General features: G+C 43.7%; 1 protein-coding gene across 1 annotated transcript in view; it reads left to right on the top strand.

Annotated features, from left to right (window-relative positions):
- The window catches only part of mcm2 (minichromosome maintenance complex component 2), a 37,201-nt gene extending 20,238 nt beyond the window's left edge, over positions 1–16,963 (top strand). Inside the window, exons 9-17 of the mRNA XM_070895701.1 lie at positions 482–673; positions 1,876–1,969; positions 3,287–3,537; positions 4,795–4,921; positions 7,936–8,048; positions 8,672–8,914; positions 10,976–11,158; positions 12,643–12,798; positions 16,328–16,963. Of these exons, the coding sequence (XP_070751802.1) occupies positions 482–673; positions 1,876–1,969; positions 3,287–3,537; positions 4,795–4,921; positions 7,936–8,048; positions 8,672–8,914; positions 10,976–11,158; positions 12,643–12,798; positions 16,328–16,438 (1,470 nt within the window). The 3' untranslated portion in view covers positions 16,439–16,963. The remainder of the gene's footprint in view (positions 1–481; positions 674–1,875; positions 1,970–3,286; positions 3,538–4,794; positions 4,922–7,935; positions 8,049–8,671; positions 8,915–10,975; positions 11,159–12,642; positions 12,799–16,327) is intronic.
- Positions 16,964–17,255: the final 292 nt, after the last annotated feature.

Genomic DNA, 17,255 nt, shown 5'->3' with positions numbered 1-17,255 from the left:
GGTCTTAAACTACTGGTCTCAAACTTATACACACAAAACAAAAAAAAACTATGGAATAATGGGCTGCAGTCTATTGAAAGTAAAGCGTCAGAAGGTTGAATTAGCACATCAACCTTGAAATGTGTTGCTGAAGAATTGTTTTGCCAGTGTGTTATGGCAGAGTGAAGTCCTAATACTTGCTGAGGGAGGGGGCAGGAAAGGAAGATTGTAAAGATTGAGCCAAATAAGAACATAAATGGGAGTTGGCCATTCGGTCCCTCGAGCCTGCTTCGCCATTCAATAAAATCATGGCTGATCTTCCACCTCAACTTTATTTTCCCACCCTATCCCCAAGTGAGCTGAATGAATCGCCCTCATTTATATTTTATGGTTTGATGAGTACGAACGTGTAAGAATTCATTTTAACAGTTGCACGGTAATATAATTTGCAGCCCTTCTGACGGGTGAACCATTTGTAAGCTTGTCCTGTCTGCTCCTGCAGGAGCTCACCGGCATCTATCACAACAACTATGATGGTTCCCTCAATACTGCCAACGGGTTCCCCGTCTTCGCTACAGTGATTATGGCGAATCACATCACCAAGAAGGACAATAAAGTGGCGGTTGGTGAGTTAACAGATGAAGATGTTAAAGCCATTGTTGGTCTCTCCAAAGACGAGCGAATTGGAGAGAGGGTGAGTATGTTTTGTGATGGTGAGGCTTCTGAAGCAAAACTCCTAGTCAACTCTCAAACTTGATTAATGTGTGCTGTTTTATTTTCTGCGTAAAAATAAAATGAAATTCGTATTTATTTACATATACACGCGTTGTTGCCTGGCTGTAGGCTTGAAACAAGCATTATTCCCTGGTTAGCATGTTCAAGGAGCCAAGTGTCTGTTTCAAACGAGTGTCCTGGACACTTGGATATTGCCGGCAGCTGGCATACTTCCAGGGGACATTAGGTTCAGAACACTGCCGCTTAAAATGTAATTACCCTGACACCACCGCGCTTATTTTTTTTCACCTGATAATTGAGCCCGGCCTAATATCTCGCCCTCTCAATCAATGCTTAGAAAATCATTTAATTTCGTGAGTTTCCGCACTAAGCCAAACCAAGCCAGTCACCCCCAGATACAGTTTGGCTCTGTGTCCAGAGGGTATTGGGAATCTGGTGTGCAAAATGGAGTGATCACCTGTTGCATCCAGAGGTTGTGGTTTTTGCACAGTAATCTACACGATTGGGCTTTACTGAGCATACACCCAACAGTAGTGGGTGGGGGGGGGGGAATCAGGGGGGGATGCTCTATGTCCCACGTGGGTAGTTTAAAGTGATGTCCACCATGTTGTCTGACGTGATGGACAGCTGCTCCTGCTCCAGACCTGTTGCTCCTTGATGCTCATGCTAGATACCAGAAGTGTGAAAATATTTTGGACCCCCTCTCCTTCCCAGCACCAGCATCCGTTCACCGAAAGAGCACACAAATTTTGAGCTGTATATAAATTTGAACAGCTTTTGGGCAATTAAACTTGAGATGCTTTTTTTTGAGAAAATTGGACAATTGTATATTTTATGTGTAAAAGATTGATTGACTCAGATCAGCATAGTCTTGCAATTGTTCTGTGCCTTTGTACCAGCAGTGGTATTCATGGAGTCTACATTTTTGAAATTCGCTCTTGTGCGAGGTCAAGCATTTGTGTTTGTCTGCGTGTGATGTATATAAACCGTATTCCTGTTGTACACAGTGGGTCACGGTAGACGGGACATTTTACACCACTGGATATTAACCAGATAGGCTCTGGCGATACTGCACAAGGATTAAACTGGCTAAGCATTCTGTTGCAATTGATTTTGTAGTTGGGCCTGCCGATTATAACATCTGTTTTTCCTCTCATCTAGATCTTTGCTAGTATCGCACCTTCTATATACGGTCACGAGGGCATAAAAAGGGGCCTTGCATTGGCACTGTTTGGAGGTGAAGCTAAAAACCCAGGTAGGCCCATTGATTGAGAAAGTAACTTTTCTTAGTGATGTTGGCAGCCGTGTCAGGTCCCACATTCTGGAATTCTCTTCCCTAATTCCCTCTGCATTGCCACATTCCTCTCTGCCATTCAAGACTCTTAAAACCCACCCCTTCAACCAAGCTTCTCATCACCCCACCGAATATCTCCTCCTTTGGAGTGCTCGTATTTTTTTGATGCCGCCATGGGATGCTTTTGTACATTAAAGGGGCTCTTTATAAATTATTAACTGCTATTTCTTCCCCCCCCCCCAGTGTGTGTATGTATTTTGAGTTCAATTATTTTTCTGTAAAATGGTGTTTTTTCTTTTAAGGCTTCACTTCACTTAACTACGACTGCTTGATCCATCACATCTTCTCCTATTTTTAATCTGTGCACCGTTTCCCCCTTTCCCCGAAAGTTAGCATCGTTAACAATTTGGTGCACAAGGCTGGCTTTTGAGTGTTGATGGTTGTTCTAATGGTGTCTTCCTGACCATTTTGGATGTTTGTAGCTATCTAGATTTTTAATGATCTGGGTACTATCTTCCATCCTTCTTTGCTTATTTTGTCCTGGAAGTCCTGTGCATTATTTTGGTGTGCTGTTTCTATCTTTCAATTAGCAGCTGACCTTGATATATTGTACAAAAATTTGCAGCACAGAAACAGATCATTCGGCTCCACACGAGCCTCCTTTTTCCCCCCCCCCCCCCTATTTCATCTCCCCCTATCCACATGTCCTCCTATTCCTTTCACCTTCATGTACTTGTCCAGCTTCCCCTTAAACGCATCAATGCTGCTTGCCTCAACTTTGTGGTAGAAAGTTCCACATAGTAACCACCAATGTCGGTAATTAAGGGATATAGGGACAGTGCAGGAAAGTGGAGTTGAGGTAGAAGATCAGCCATGATCTTATTGAATGGCGGAGCAGGCTCGAGGGGCCGACTGGCCTGCTCCTGCTCAAATTCTTAATGTTTCCATAATGTTTCCATGAGCATAGCGCTCTTGGGGTCCTGCGCAGCCGCAGCCGTTTTTTTTAATTGAAAAACTCGCCTATGCGTGGAATTTAGAATGAGCTGCCGGCCAAAAGTAAATTACACGGAACATTGCGAACCACTCTCTGGTAAAGAAGTTTCTCCTAAATTCCTTATTGGATTTATTAGTGACTATCTTATATTTGTAACCCCGAGCCTTGGATTTCCCACAAGTGGCGATTAATGAATTAACTTGACGAAGACCTCAGATTTTCCCGACACTATTTTTGAGGATTTTAAACCAATATCTCTCGTTTTCTGGTTGCTTGGGTTTCAGGTGGGAAGCACAAGGTGCGCGGGGACATCAACGTCCTGCTGTGTGGTGACCCAGGCACGGCCAAATCTCAGTTCCTGAAGTATGTCGAGAAGGTCTCCAGTCGAGCGGTCTTCACCACCGGCCAAGGTGCTTCTGCTGTGGGTCTGACCGCCTACGTTCAGAGGAACCCAGTGAGCAGGGAATGGACCTTGGAAGCTGGTGCTCTGGTGATAGCAGATAGAGGAGTCTGTCTCATAGATGAATTCGACAAGGTAAGAAAGACCACACTTTTTTGTTTCTACTTTCTCTTCCCCGCCTTCTAAAGACAGTCATGCGCGGGGTTGGTTCCTGGGTGCAGCTGTGGTCTTGTACTTTTCCACTACCACTCTTTTTAGGGGATTTATTTTTTATTCGAGAAGGAATCACTGCTGAGCCTAGTCCGATCCTTGCCTGTTACTCGCACTCTAGTAATGGTAGCGTAGTGGCGATGTTACTGGGCTGCTAATTCAGACGGCGCAAGTTCAAATCCCACCATAGCTGTCTGAGAACTTAAACCTGATTTTTAAAAAGAAATCTGGAATGAAAAAGCTGATGCCAGTAAAGTTGTTGGATTGTCGTTTTTTTTATTTAAAAAAAACAACTGGTTCACAAATGTCCTTTTGGGAAGGAAACCTGTCGTCCTTACCCAGTCTGTGCCTATATGACTCCTGAAGTGGTCTCGCAAACCACCTGCTTGCATCAAAAGCTGCTCATGAAGGTGGAACATGGCCACTTTCTTGAGGGCAACTGGGGATGGGTAGTAAATGCCCATCTTCAGAATGGAGAAAAAAAGACACATGCACTCTCCCCTAGGAATCACTCAAGAAATATAGGGCCGGATTTTCGAGAAGTTTGCGACAGGGTTTTTGCCACAATTTGACCCTCTGCGGCGAAAACCCAGTCTCAAAGCCCGGGCGTGGCGGCGCTTCCAAGTACAGCCGGGGAGAGGCGCAACGACGCGGATTGCGTTTGGAACAGACTTTCATCTCTCTGACACAAACGCCACGCCCAGAATAGCAACAGGTCAAACGCAGCTGTGCCAGCAATGGTAAGTTAATTTTTTTTTTTGCAGCTATTAGATACTTAAGGGTATGTCTTGTAAATGTTTTTTTTGAAAATCCCCTGCCAGGTGTGCCTCGCAGCGCTCCCGGCCCAGGACTAAATTTGGCGAAACTCACATTTTTGCGCTGTGAATGCTTGTGCAATGCCCCCCTTACCGAGGTAATGGTAAGTTTCACATATCGCTACCGTTTTCGCCAAAACACCCCGAAAGCCAAAAATCCGGCCCCTGGACTTGGAACTCTGGCTCCTCCTCCCCTCCCTACCTTCCCCAGAGAGCATCAGCGGATTATTGGGCCAGTTGTAACACTCTGCCTGCTGCCGAACTCCACACCACCGGTTGGGAATTGAGCCTGGGACTGTTCTGGTTCCTGTCAAAAGTTTCAAACGTATACCGAAGAACGTGTGTATGATGCTGCTCTCTTTTTCAGATGAACGAACAGGACAGGACTAGTATTCACGAGGCGATGGAACAGCAGAGCATCTCCATCTCGAAGGCTGGTATCGTGACCTCTCTACAGGCCAGATGCACGATAATTGCTGCTGCCAATCCCATAGGTGGGAATAAATCAGATCATTTGTCTCTGCAATAAATTCAGGGTGCAGAATCCAAAACCCAAACTGCCTTGAATTTGGAATGTGCCCCAAGAGAGCACAAACCAGAATTAATTGTTTGTTATGAGTAACTTGGAGAAAATCTAGGTAGATATACAGTCTTTGAGCGGTTACACATGTATGTGTGGACCTATGGTTCCCAAAGCTCTCCACCACTGGGGTTTTCCTCGTGTCGTGTCTAGATCTGTGTGGACTAATTGATTGCTCCAATCAGTCATTATCATTGTAATAAGTGGCTATCAGAATGGTAGAAGGCGAACTAGACGGATCTTTTTTGATCTCTCAAGCATTTCCTATGTTCCTACTTTTGGAAGCAAAGATTGGATTTCTCTGAATATAAAGTGCATTCACAGTATAAACAAATCCCACTGTTTCAATTCATTGTAACAGTCTTAAACAGATTCAAAATCTATCAGATTTACCTGTGCTTGTGGTCTTTGTATTTTTTGGGCTGATGTGTACCCTTCAAGCCAGTTCCCCAAAGGAGCTGAATCAATTTATGTGGTTGAAATAGTAGATAATACACCAGTGTTAATTATTTCAATTCTACAGATACTCCATTCACTTCCTCTGTACTATCGGTGTATTATACAATTTGAACCAATTCTTTAGTTTTTTCAGCGCTGGTTGTATGAACAGGAAAAATAGGTCATTGAAACAAAGATAGCAAATGTACACAACAGTCGAGCCTTTTAAAAGAGATGCAAATATCTTGCTTTCAACATTTTTCATCCCGCTTAAGTAAGTGGGTAGTTTGACTCCGTGGGTAGCACTCTTGATCAAAAGATTGTTGGTTCGAGTCCCACTCCAGAGACTCGAGCATATAACCTAGACTGACACTCCCAGTGCAGTGCTGAGGCAGTGCTTTGAACCACGGCCCCATCTGCCTTTTCAGGTGAATGTAAAAGATCCCATGACTGTACTTCGATGAAGAGCAGGGGAATTCTACTTGGTGTCCTGATCACTATCTATCCCTCAACCAACATCACTAAAACAGATTATCTGGCCATTTATTTCATTGCTGTTTGTGAAAACTTGCTGTGCGCAAATTGACTGCTGCGTTTCATATATAACAGCAGTGTCTGTTCTGCAAAAGTACTTAATGGACTGTAAAGTGCTTGGGGACATCCTGAAGCCGTGAAAGGTACCATAGAAATGCAAGTTTTTTCCTTTTGTGTTGGAAGGTTGTGTGCTCAAGCTCCACGCAAAACACTCCAGGGCAGTACTGAGGGATGAAGAGGTATTGTCCTTTGTCTTAAACCAAGACCTTGTTTAGGTGGATTTAAAGATTCCTTGGTACTGTTCAAAGTAAAGCGGAAAATTTAGCTGGTGTCCTGGCCAACATTTCTCCCCTCAATTGAATACTGCCAAAAACTAGTCATTTTTCGCATTGCTGTTTGTGGGGTCTTTCTGAGCATAAATTGGTACTTGCATCTAGTCTGTGCAAGTCTTGCGTTTTAGTTAAAGGGAGCGCTCACTCCTGGAAAATGTTTTTTAGCTACTGGCACTGGGAATCAGAAAATGGCATGCTTGGCAAAAGTTAGAGATCGGATTTGAAAAACTATAGATTTGTTTAGCTTATAATTACTGTGTCCAAAGAGAAAAAAACTTGCAAATTCTGGAAGTTTGAATTTTAAAACCGAACTGCTGGAAATACACAGCAGGTCCATCCACATCTGTAAAGAGAAACCGCATGTTTAAATGTTGATTTTTGAATAATCGTAGGCAGTCCCTCGAAACGAGGATGACTTGCTTCCACGCCAATAAGGGATGAGTTCACAGGTGTTTCAATGTTCCAGATCCCGAACTAATATTCCAGATCCTGAACTACATCTTGAAGAGTGGAAGATGCCTGTGCGTGGATTTTTTTTAACGTGTGGTGGCCATTGCACACCAGCCACCACACGGGCTTGACAGAGCTAGGTCTTGGTCCAGTGGCAAGGATTAACCAAGACAACTGGAGACCAGCTCTGCTGCAGATTCAGCACGCGCACATATCGCAGTGTGGGTTGGCCCATGCTACCCACGGGGCCCTCGCCTCCGCTGAGTCCCAAACTCACGCCTTTCCTGGGCCCCGGTCACCTCCATCGACAAACTCTTGCTGCTCCTTTACCCCTCCTGCTGTGCCTACCCGCACTGCAATCAGCGACCTGGCTTCACAGCCGTCGCCCTCCTGCAGCAGCACGCGCTGCTCCCTGCAGTGGTATGCCGCCGTACACTGCTCCCTCCAATGGCCCCGGCCCGCTGATGGTCTTGCAGGCCGGGACCATGCCGATTTCCGGGCCGACGCACGTTGCTCCCTCCAATGGCCCCGGCCTGCTGATGGTCTTGCAGGCCGGGACCAAGCCAATATTTGAATCATCCATATCATGGTTCTACAGTGTGTGTCTAACTGCATACAATTTAAGAGATTTGAGTTGTTTTCGATACTCCAAATAACTTCGCACTGCTAACGGTAAAGTTTTACTCTTATTAGCTCTCATATGAAAAAGATTTGGAATTTATATAGTACCTGATCAAATCTCAAACTTGTGTATAGTCACTGCTGTTGTAAACTTTATGCAGCAGTCATATTATGCAAAGCAAAATGCTACACATACACAGCAATGAGATTAATGACTGGCTTTTGATATTTTTGATTGGGTGGGGAGTAATCCTAACCAGTACATTGGGTGGGAGGGGGAAACTTTTTTTTTAAATACTGCCGCGAGATCTTTAATGACCACTTGAATCAGTGAAATAGGCCCAGTTCCAATATCTCTTCTTCAGACAGTGCTCTGACAATGCAGCACCCGTCAGTCTTGCATTGGTGCTTTAGCCTATTCTCCCAGCTGATCCAAGCTGACACTCAGCATGTAACATCATTGATACGTCGGATGACAAATGATGAAAGAACTTTCCAGGAATGATCTGTGAGGCCATGTTTAATTTTTTTTGTATACTTGTGTTCTGTTCAGGTGGTCGCTATGACCCCTCTTTGACCTTTGCGGAGAATGTGGATCTGTCCGAGCCCATTGTGTCCAGATTTGACGTTCTTTGTGTTGTTCGAGACACCATTGACCCTGTTCAGGTATGAATTAAATTCTGTCCTTGTTTTCGGCATGGTATTACTGGTGTAAATCTCCACCTATCCCTCCTCCCGCTTAAAATAGAAGGGTTCTACCTATCACTGACTTCAGCTGTGATTTCAATTTGTCCTAGGTTGCTGCAGTGATATAAATGGTACGATTTGTCCTTGTGTGTGTGTTTTTCTGTGCCAGGGTACTGTTCTCCAGGTACCCTTTTGATCCTCCGCTTTCTCCATTCATGCACTCCTTCCAACAGGAATTATTGAGAGTTTTGGGGGATTTTGGAAAAAATTGATACGGTAGATGGAGAGAATTTTTTTCTGTTGGTAGGAGACTCTAGGACAAGGGGATATTTGCTTCAAATCAGAGGCAGGCCATTCAGGAGAGAAATTAAGAAACACTTCACGCAAAGGGTGGTGGAAGTGTGGAACTCTCAAATCTGAAGGAGATATTGGGACATGTGACCAAAAGCTTTGTCAAAGATGTAGGTGTTGAGCATCTTAAAGGAAGAGAGCTAGTGGGCTACCGGAATACAGTGCCATCCCTTATCCACTACTAACTTGAGAGTTTTTGATGCTGTATGTCATTTATTAACGATTCTATGTTGACTGCCTTTCTCGCACAGGATGAATTGCTGGCTCGTTTTGTTGTGTCCAGTCACATTAAAAACCACCCAAGCAACAAAGATCATGTGAACGGAGAACCAGACGAAGTTTATTTACCAAACACGTACGGGGTGGATCCCATTCCACAGGAGCTGCTGAAGAAATACATAATCTACGGTAAAGAGAAAGTCCATCCCAAGCTGAACCAGATGGACCAGGACAAAGTGGCCAAGATGTACAGTGACCTCCGAAAGGAGTCGATGGTAGGAAAAGACTTTGGTTATTGCATTTCTGCTCTTTCTGACCCATTTGTTGTTTTACTTCCTGCTAACTCTTATCAATAACTATCCGATCAATATCCCCATACAGCTTTCTTTCTTTGCTATGCCTCCTATTTTAGTGTCGTCTGCAAATTTGGGTGCCACTCTTTTAATTTTTGGGGGGCTATGTTGCCCCTTTAACGGGCAGGAACCCTGAAGCGCTATATAGCCACACAGCTCAAAGGGAGCGTTGACCACTCTCTCTTGCCCTATGTCCAAATTATTGACTTCTCCAGATCTTTGAGATGTCAAAATCTAGCATTCTAAGCCACCACACCATCACTTTCTTTTAGTTCTGAGGATGAATTACAAGTTGGGACAGACCTCGTTCTCTTAAATTAAAATTCTGAATGCAATTTTCTTTTCGCGCAAGTGATTTTTCTTTTATATACATAAACAATGAAACTAAGTGTTACCTTACAGTTACCCTGTTTATAAACAACATTTAATACTTTTTAGCACATTTCTCCCCACCCCCACCCCAATCTGTAGCAGTTTTATTTGCTGTCTTGCCAGCTTCTAATTTAATGGAAAATTAGACTCTCCCCATATCACACTGAATCAAGGCACAGTCATTTCAAATTTTAAGAGTTATCAAAACAGTTCCACGATCGACTGCAGGAAATACATTTTACAGTTTGGCTGAGATGGGCAGCGCCACCTCAGATCTTTTTCTTTCACCCTGTTCCCGTGACACTTTTGCAAGCGTGTCATCTAGTGGTAAAACCCAAGCTGCCGCTCAGCTTGGTTAGAAAGTAGTTGAGGCAAATCACAGAGATGCTTTTAAGGGGAAGCTGGATAAATCATGTGGGAGAAAGGAATAGAAGGATATGTTGATAGCGGGAGATGAAATGAAGAGTGGGAGGAGGCTCGCGTGGAGCATGAACACAGGCCTGTTTCTGTGCTGTAAATACTCTGTAAATCATTGATGCGCACATTGAACCAAAGTGGTCCCAGAACCCTGTGGGAGACTGCTACTCACTACTCAATCCCTGTGAAACTGCCCTTAATTCCAACTCTTTAGTTTTAAATCCAATTTAATACCCTCTCACTCCAATTCCATACCCCTCAATCTTCTGTGTGACAACTGCTGGAATCTTATGCAAGTCCATATATACCACATCCACTGCATTACTGCCACCTGCTATATCTGTCGACTGAAAAAAAAGAGTTCTAATCAGCTTTGTCAAGTGCAATCATTCTTTCTGAAATCCATGTTTACTGCTTGTAATTGTTTTTTTTCTTCTTGGTTTGTAATCATTTAATCTTTAAAACTCCCCAAGTTTTCCTCCTCATAGATGGTAAACTAACTGTCCTATAATTATCTGGGTTAGCGCTCTCTTTGTGAAAATGGATATTACATTGGGCACACTCCAGTTATCCAGCACACATCCACTCTCAATAGAACTCAACTGTAATTTCATAGAATCATAGAAATTTACGGCACAGAAGGCGGCCATTTGACCCATCGTGTTTGTGCTGGTCAAAAAAGAGCTATCCAGCCTAAACCCACTTTCCAGCTCTTGGTCGTAGCCCTGTAGGTTAAGGCACTTCAAGTGCACATCCAAGTATTTTTTTAAATGTGATGAGATTTTCTGCCTCTACCACCCTTTCAGGCAGTGAGTTCACCCTCTGGATGTTTCAGGCCGGTGACACACACCTGAAACGTTAACTCTGTTTATCTCTCCACTGATGCTGCCTGACCGGCTGAGTATTTCCAGCAATTTCTGTTTTTATTTCAGGCTTACAGCATCTGCAGTATTTTGCATTTGTACTGACTGACTTAATTGGTTATTGAGTAACTTAGTTACTGACCGACGGGCTTAAATAATTGGTAGGGTGGGACGGACAGACTTACAAACACAGCAAAATGAATTAAATGTGCATCATGTAGGGGGCTTAACCCTGTCTTGCAAAAAATCATCTGTGCCAATTGTTAGGCATTTTCGAATGTCACCCTTTTTAGTATAGGTTTATCGGTAATGACGTTTTGTTTCTCTAAAGGCCACGGGCAGTATTCCCATCACGGTGCGACATATCGAATCCATGATTCGCATGGCCGAAGCACATGCTCGCATTCACCTGAGAGACTATGTGATGGAGGATGATGTCAACATGGCCATTCGGGTCATGCTGGAGAGCTTCATCGACACTCAGAAGTTTAGCGTCATGAGGAGCATGAGGAAGGTGAGCCCTTGTTACACTTGCTGCCATTATGTCTATTCGAACAGGAAGTTGTGTACTTGCTCATGGGGTGAGGCAGAAGATGGCTTGAATTTTGAGTGACTGACTAAATATGAATTGTTTTCATCCTTTTCTACTCGGTATAAATAGATTGCCGTACAAGTAAAATACATGGGTATCAGAACATAAGAAATGGGAGCAGGAGTAGGCCATTTGGCCCCTCGAGCTTGCTCCGCCATTCAATAAGATCATGGCTGATCTCAACTCCACTTCCCTGCCCATTCCCCATAATCCTTGACTCCCCTATCGTTCAAAAATCTGTCTATCTCCACTTTAAATATATTCAATGACCCAGCCTCCACAGTTTTCTGTCTCCTTTCTTGAATAGGGCGTTACATTTGCGGTTTTCCAATCCGCTGTGATCTCTGCTTTTTTCCCCTCGATATTCTTGGCCTTACCGAGTCATGTCAAACTGACCCGGTGTTCGTCCAGCTCCTGGGCACGCGTGGTCGTGGACTGGCAGAGAGCATTCTACAAGGCTGGCTCGGAATTTGTCGGGTTTAACCCAGTGGTTTTCCGTGAGCAGGAGCCTCTGAATGACGTGCACCCGGGGAACCCTGTGAACTATTGTCAGCTAGCCAAAAGAACATGGTGACAAAAAATGTTTTCGTATACAGCACAAAAAGATAATGTGCTCGCAGGCCAACAATGACGAGGAAAAAATAATTGTTTGAAATGCAGAATTCTTGCTGTCTGATTTCAGGTGGTTATAACTCTCACCTTGCGGATCGTCTGGAATCTCATCACGGACCTGCTTTCAAACACCTATGGTTTAATCTGTGGCAGTGTGCCATCTGTTGTACGATTATGTCACCTGACAACATTGAATTAAGTGCAGGAGTGGTAGTTCAGTTTGTTTTAAAGATGTGACCGCAACGACAGAAATTGCAGGTGCAAGAGACTGGTCGGGTCCACAAATTGTAGAAATGTTGGTGCCCTGGGGAAATAAAATTTTCATTTGGTAATGCTTGAAATCATTTTTAAAAATTAAAAAATAAATTTTAATGTACAAACTGGAGTTCTGCTTGGTACAGCTGCCTGAGGGAATCTATTAAAGGCGTTTGGTGCCTTGGTGCTGCTGAGATTCACTATGACCCCTTCAGTAATGGTATCTCACCGGGGACATTTATGATTGTGTTGTGGGTCCATGTTCACTAAAAGCTAGATTAGAACTGTTCAAATCTATTACACATGGGGAACGAGGAGGAGAGAATTGGATCGTTCAGAATTAAAATGGATGCTGCAAGTAAAAGGCTTGTTTCTTAGCCAACCGTGCTACCTGGCTCCCTGCTTGTTAAGTTTCATTTTGGTTTTTTTAAACTGAACTTGTGGGAGATGTGTTAATCAAAAAAAGGTTTATTTATAACCATCGCAAGTATGTTTTCTCACTCTCTCTCTCTCTCTCTCTCTCTCTCTCCCCCACACAGACATTTTCACGATACTTGACATTCAAACGAGACAATAATGAGCTGCTGCTCTTCATCCTGAAGCAATTAGTGGCGGAACAGGCCACTTACCAACGCAATAGATATGGAGCACAGCAGGACTCCATTGAAATCCCAGAAAAGGATTTGGTGGAAAAGGTAAATGAGAATATGGTTGTCTTTTTTTTTTGTTCATTTGATGCAGTCATGTAGTGAAATTTATGTAGTCTGCTACCAGCATTGTTTTAACCCCCTTTTTATTTAAAAAGTTACTTCTGCTAAGACTAGCCATTTCAATCTTAAGATCCATTATTAATAACTGAAAATGAAACCTAAGCAGCACAACTCCGGATGATCCAATTGGTAAGTACATTGCCCTGTATGTTGTGGACTAGGAAACTCTCAGATGGGTTTGGTTGAGCGAAGGCAGCAATAGGGATTTGTGGCCCATGAGCGAAGAAGGAGGGGGGGAAATTCAACTTGGGTTCCCTGCAATGTTCCCTCTAATTTTTTAGATTTGGGGTGGGGGGTCGGTAGAAGGAGAACGTTGGTTCCCAGTGTTAATCACTATCTAGTGATCCGTAGTAGAAAGTGGATGCACCCCAAGGATACGATTGGGTATATATATCCCCGCCACCCACACCCCCATGTTCCAACAATTTACCAACACTGTTTAGGCACACACACTTGCGAATAGATAACGGGTAACATAACACAAGGCAGTCTGTGCCTGTGCAACCATGCCCCAGCATTAGTTAGCATGTCACCTGAAGGGATGGGAGTCAGAGATTTACAGCACAGAAGGAGGCCATTCGGCCCAACATGTCCGTGCCAGCCAACAAAGAGCTATCCAGCCTAATCCCACTTTCCAGCTCTTAGTCTGTAGCCTTGTAGGTTATGGTACTTCAAATGTACATTCAAGAACTTTTTTTTAATGTGAGGGTTTCTGCCTCTACCGCCCTTTCAGGCAGTTAGTTCAAGAGCTCCTCCACCCTCTAGCAGAAATATTTCCCCACAAATCCCCTCTGAACCGCCTACTAATTACTTGAAATCTATGCCCCGCTAGTTATTGACCCCTCTGCTAAGGGAAATAGGTCTTTCCTATCCACTCTCTATCTAGGCCCTTCATAATTTTATACACTTCAATAAGGTCTCCCCTCAGCCCTGTGTTCCAGAGAAAACAACCCCAACCTATCGAATCTTTTCAGCTAAAATTCTCCAGTCCAGGCAGCATCCTTGTAAATATCCTCTGGACCCTCTCTAGTGCAATCACATCTTTCCTGTAATGTGATGTCCAGAACTGCACGCAGTGTTCTAGCTGTGGCCTATCTATTGTTTTATACAGTTTAAGCATGACCTCCCTGCTCTTATAATCTATGCCTCGGCTAATAAATATTCCGTATGCCTTCTTAACCATCATATCTACCTGGCCTGCTACCTTCAGGGATCTGTGGATGTGCACTCCAAGGTGCTTCTGTACCTCTACACTTCTCAGCGTCCTACCATTTATTGTGTGTTCCCTTACCTTGTTAGCCTTCCCCAAATCCATTACCTCTCACTTCTCCAGATTGAATTACATTTGCCACTGTTCTGCCCACCTGACCAGTTCATTGATATATTCCTGCAGGCTACAGCTTTATTTTTCATTATCAACCACAGGGCCGATTTTTGTATCATCTGCAAACTATTTAAGTCTACCCTCTATATTCAAGTCTAAATCATTGGCATACAGGTTGAACTTCCCTTATCCAGAAGCACCCCTCATCCAGAACCATTCCCGACCATCTGGTGGCACATGCGTAGAACTCCGACATGAACAAATTGAAGTCCTTCCTCGCTGCTGACTCCTGCAATTGCTGGCCTGACCCCATATCCACCCCCCCCCCCCCCCCCCCAAATGATCTCTCTGTCGCACTCCCAGCCCCAAGTCAGACAGCGCCGATATCCCTTGCTCAGTACCTATACCATCCAATTTAATGTGACCACCCCTCGTCTGGAAAAATCCCTTACCCAGAACATGCCAGGTCCCGAGGGTTCCGGATAAGGGAGGTTCAATCTGTATACCACAAAAAGCAAGGGACCTAGTACCGAGCCCTGTGGAACCCCACTGGAACAGCTTTCCAGTCATCCATCGACCATTACCCTTTGCTTCCTGCCTCTGAGACAATTTTGGATCCAACTTGCCACTTTGCCTTGGATCCCATGGGCACTTACTTTCGTGACCAGTCTGCCATGTGGGACCTTATCGAAAGCCTTGCTAAAATTCATATACACTACATTAAACTCACTATCCTCATCGACCCTCCTTGTTACCACCTCAAAAAATTAAATCAAGTTAGTTCGACAAGACCTTCCCTTAAATCCATGCTGTCTGTCCTTGATTAATCCGTGTCTTTCTAAATGAAGATTTATCCTGCTCCTTGGAATTTTTTCCAATAGTTTACCCACCACCGAGTTTACTGGCCTGTAAAGGTGGGTGGTTTAATTTGCAGCTATTTCTACATCCTCCATCAGTGTGTGTCCATATTATGACTGGGCTCTGAACTATGTACAGCGGGGTCAGTTCTAGGACTTGGGGACCTGTGCTGTGGTGTGGAACAGAATGCTGTTCTACTTTAGCCAATTGAATGCTCTGTTCCATTGCCTCACCTTCACAAGAACCAATTTTAAATTGCCTCTGCCTCTTTATACAAACAATGAAGGACAGGGAAAGACCCTCTGGTCCATCTAGCCTGCCCTGCACAATTGTGATACCTCGTGTATCGCGATATATACACGCTCTCTCCACCTCGCCCAAAAACCATGGGATCTCCTGGGGTAGGCACAAAACCAGGTTTAAAAACCCAGGCCAATTTGGGGGCTTGGGGGGAGGGAGAGAAATCTGGGAAATTCCTCTGCAACTTCCCCATGATGATGGGAACTGATCCGCTTGGGATCTTGTGCTGTTAAATGCATTGAGTAACTGCCATGCCCAGTCAGCATCCAAGATATCTCAGCAATTGCAAAATAATGTCATGTCGCTGTAAAAACAGAACTGTCAACAAAACACTGCTGTGCGCAGAGTTTGTTTTAAGGAAGTGCTCTAAATTTAGGAATTTCTGGATCATAACCAGCCATGTTGATTTAGTGACTGAATAAATTAATTCTGTTTCAGTTGCATGGAATTCCAAGGTTTTCACCTGGTGTTTAGGGAATTACATTAACTCTTCTGTCCATTTTCCTGTGAAAACGAACAAGCTGGAGGATCGAATTACAGTGTGACAAGTTTGCCATTGTAAATGTGGTCATAGCAACTTATAATGGCAATGGGGGACTGAATTATATTTGTGCTACCTGGTCCACTTATCCCCCCCACTCTCTCTAACATCGCTTCTGAAGTGTGCATTTGGTCCTTCCTCACTGTGTCCTCATTTACTAGTAATAGTGAAGTTTACAGAATCCAATCGTTTTTTTTGTCTGTATTTAGTTCAAAAGAAGCTGTTGAGAGCAATGTTCCCTTTTAGCTGCATGGCCGCACTGTGCTCCAGGAGTCCCGCGTAGCCGGCTTTTAAATTGAAAAAAAACACGCATGTGTGGACTTTTGAATGAGCCGCGCAGCCTGTTAAAGGAGCCTTTTGTTTTACCGTGATTTGTCTTCAGTTGCTTTAAGGTTGCTGATTTCTGAATTGCTCTTTTTTTTCCCCTCTAGGCTCGTCAGATCAGCATTCACAACATGTCTGCATTCTACGAAAGTGACCTCTTCAGAATTAACAAGTTCACTCACGATGTGCGAAGGAAGTTAATTGTACAGCAGTTCTAATTAAAAATAGAGAGAAGAAATCGGAGAGGAGACTGGCGTAACGCAAAGACTGACCACATGTCCTTGGAACAGACGAGCATTTCTGGATGATAGCAGCGATGAACTGTGTACTTAACGCAGGATAGGTGTGGGATGAGAAAAGGCCATTCGACTCATCAAAAGCTCATTCCTTCTAGTACCTGAACTGTCTCATCCAGTTGCATTGTGAATGTCCCCTTAGCAATTTTGTTTCTGCCATCCAGCCTGCCGAATGATTCCAACTTTACCAACTAATGTCTGCATTTTCAACAGATTTGGGGAAAAAAGAACTTGTGCAAAACTTTCTCCATTTTGTTTCAATGTAATGTTGTCTTTTTGTAATAAGACTGTCACATGCAATTTTTAGCTGAAGTTGTCCTACTTTGCATTGTAACTTCCTTCCATTTCCACCCTCACCCAGTTTGTGCTCTTTTCACTATATAATTAAAATTAGGTGTACATTCTCTAACTTGTTACAGTAAATGTCAATAAAGATGATTTTTCCAAGCTTTTGTGTTTTGGTTTCAAACCATTCCAAACATTGTCAAACTGTTAACTTCAAGCTTATATAATTAATATACAATTCCCACATTTCTCGTCCGCTCGATTCCTCGCTTTCCTTCCTTACTTCTGGGAGTCTTTTTTGTGTTTTAAACTAAATAAATCCAAGTGGAATTTAAAATTCTCATTTTGTTCAAATCTCTCCGTGGCCTTGCCCCACCCCATCTCTGTAATCTCCTCCAGCTCTGCAACCCTCCGAGAACTCTGCGTCCTCTCATTCTGGCCTCCTCCGCATTCC

This window comes from Pristiophorus japonicus, chromosome 12 (assembly GCF_044704955.1).
Source record: "Pristiophorus japonicus isolate sPriJap1 chromosome 12, sPriJap1.hap1, whole genome shotgun sequence".
In the NCBI taxonomy this organism is placed as follows: Eukaryota; Metazoa; Chordata; class Chondrichthyes; family Pristiophoridae; genus Pristiophorus; species Pristiophorus japonicus.
Note: the sequence above shows the minus strand (reverse complement) of the source record. Positions and strands in the feature narration are given on the sequence as shown.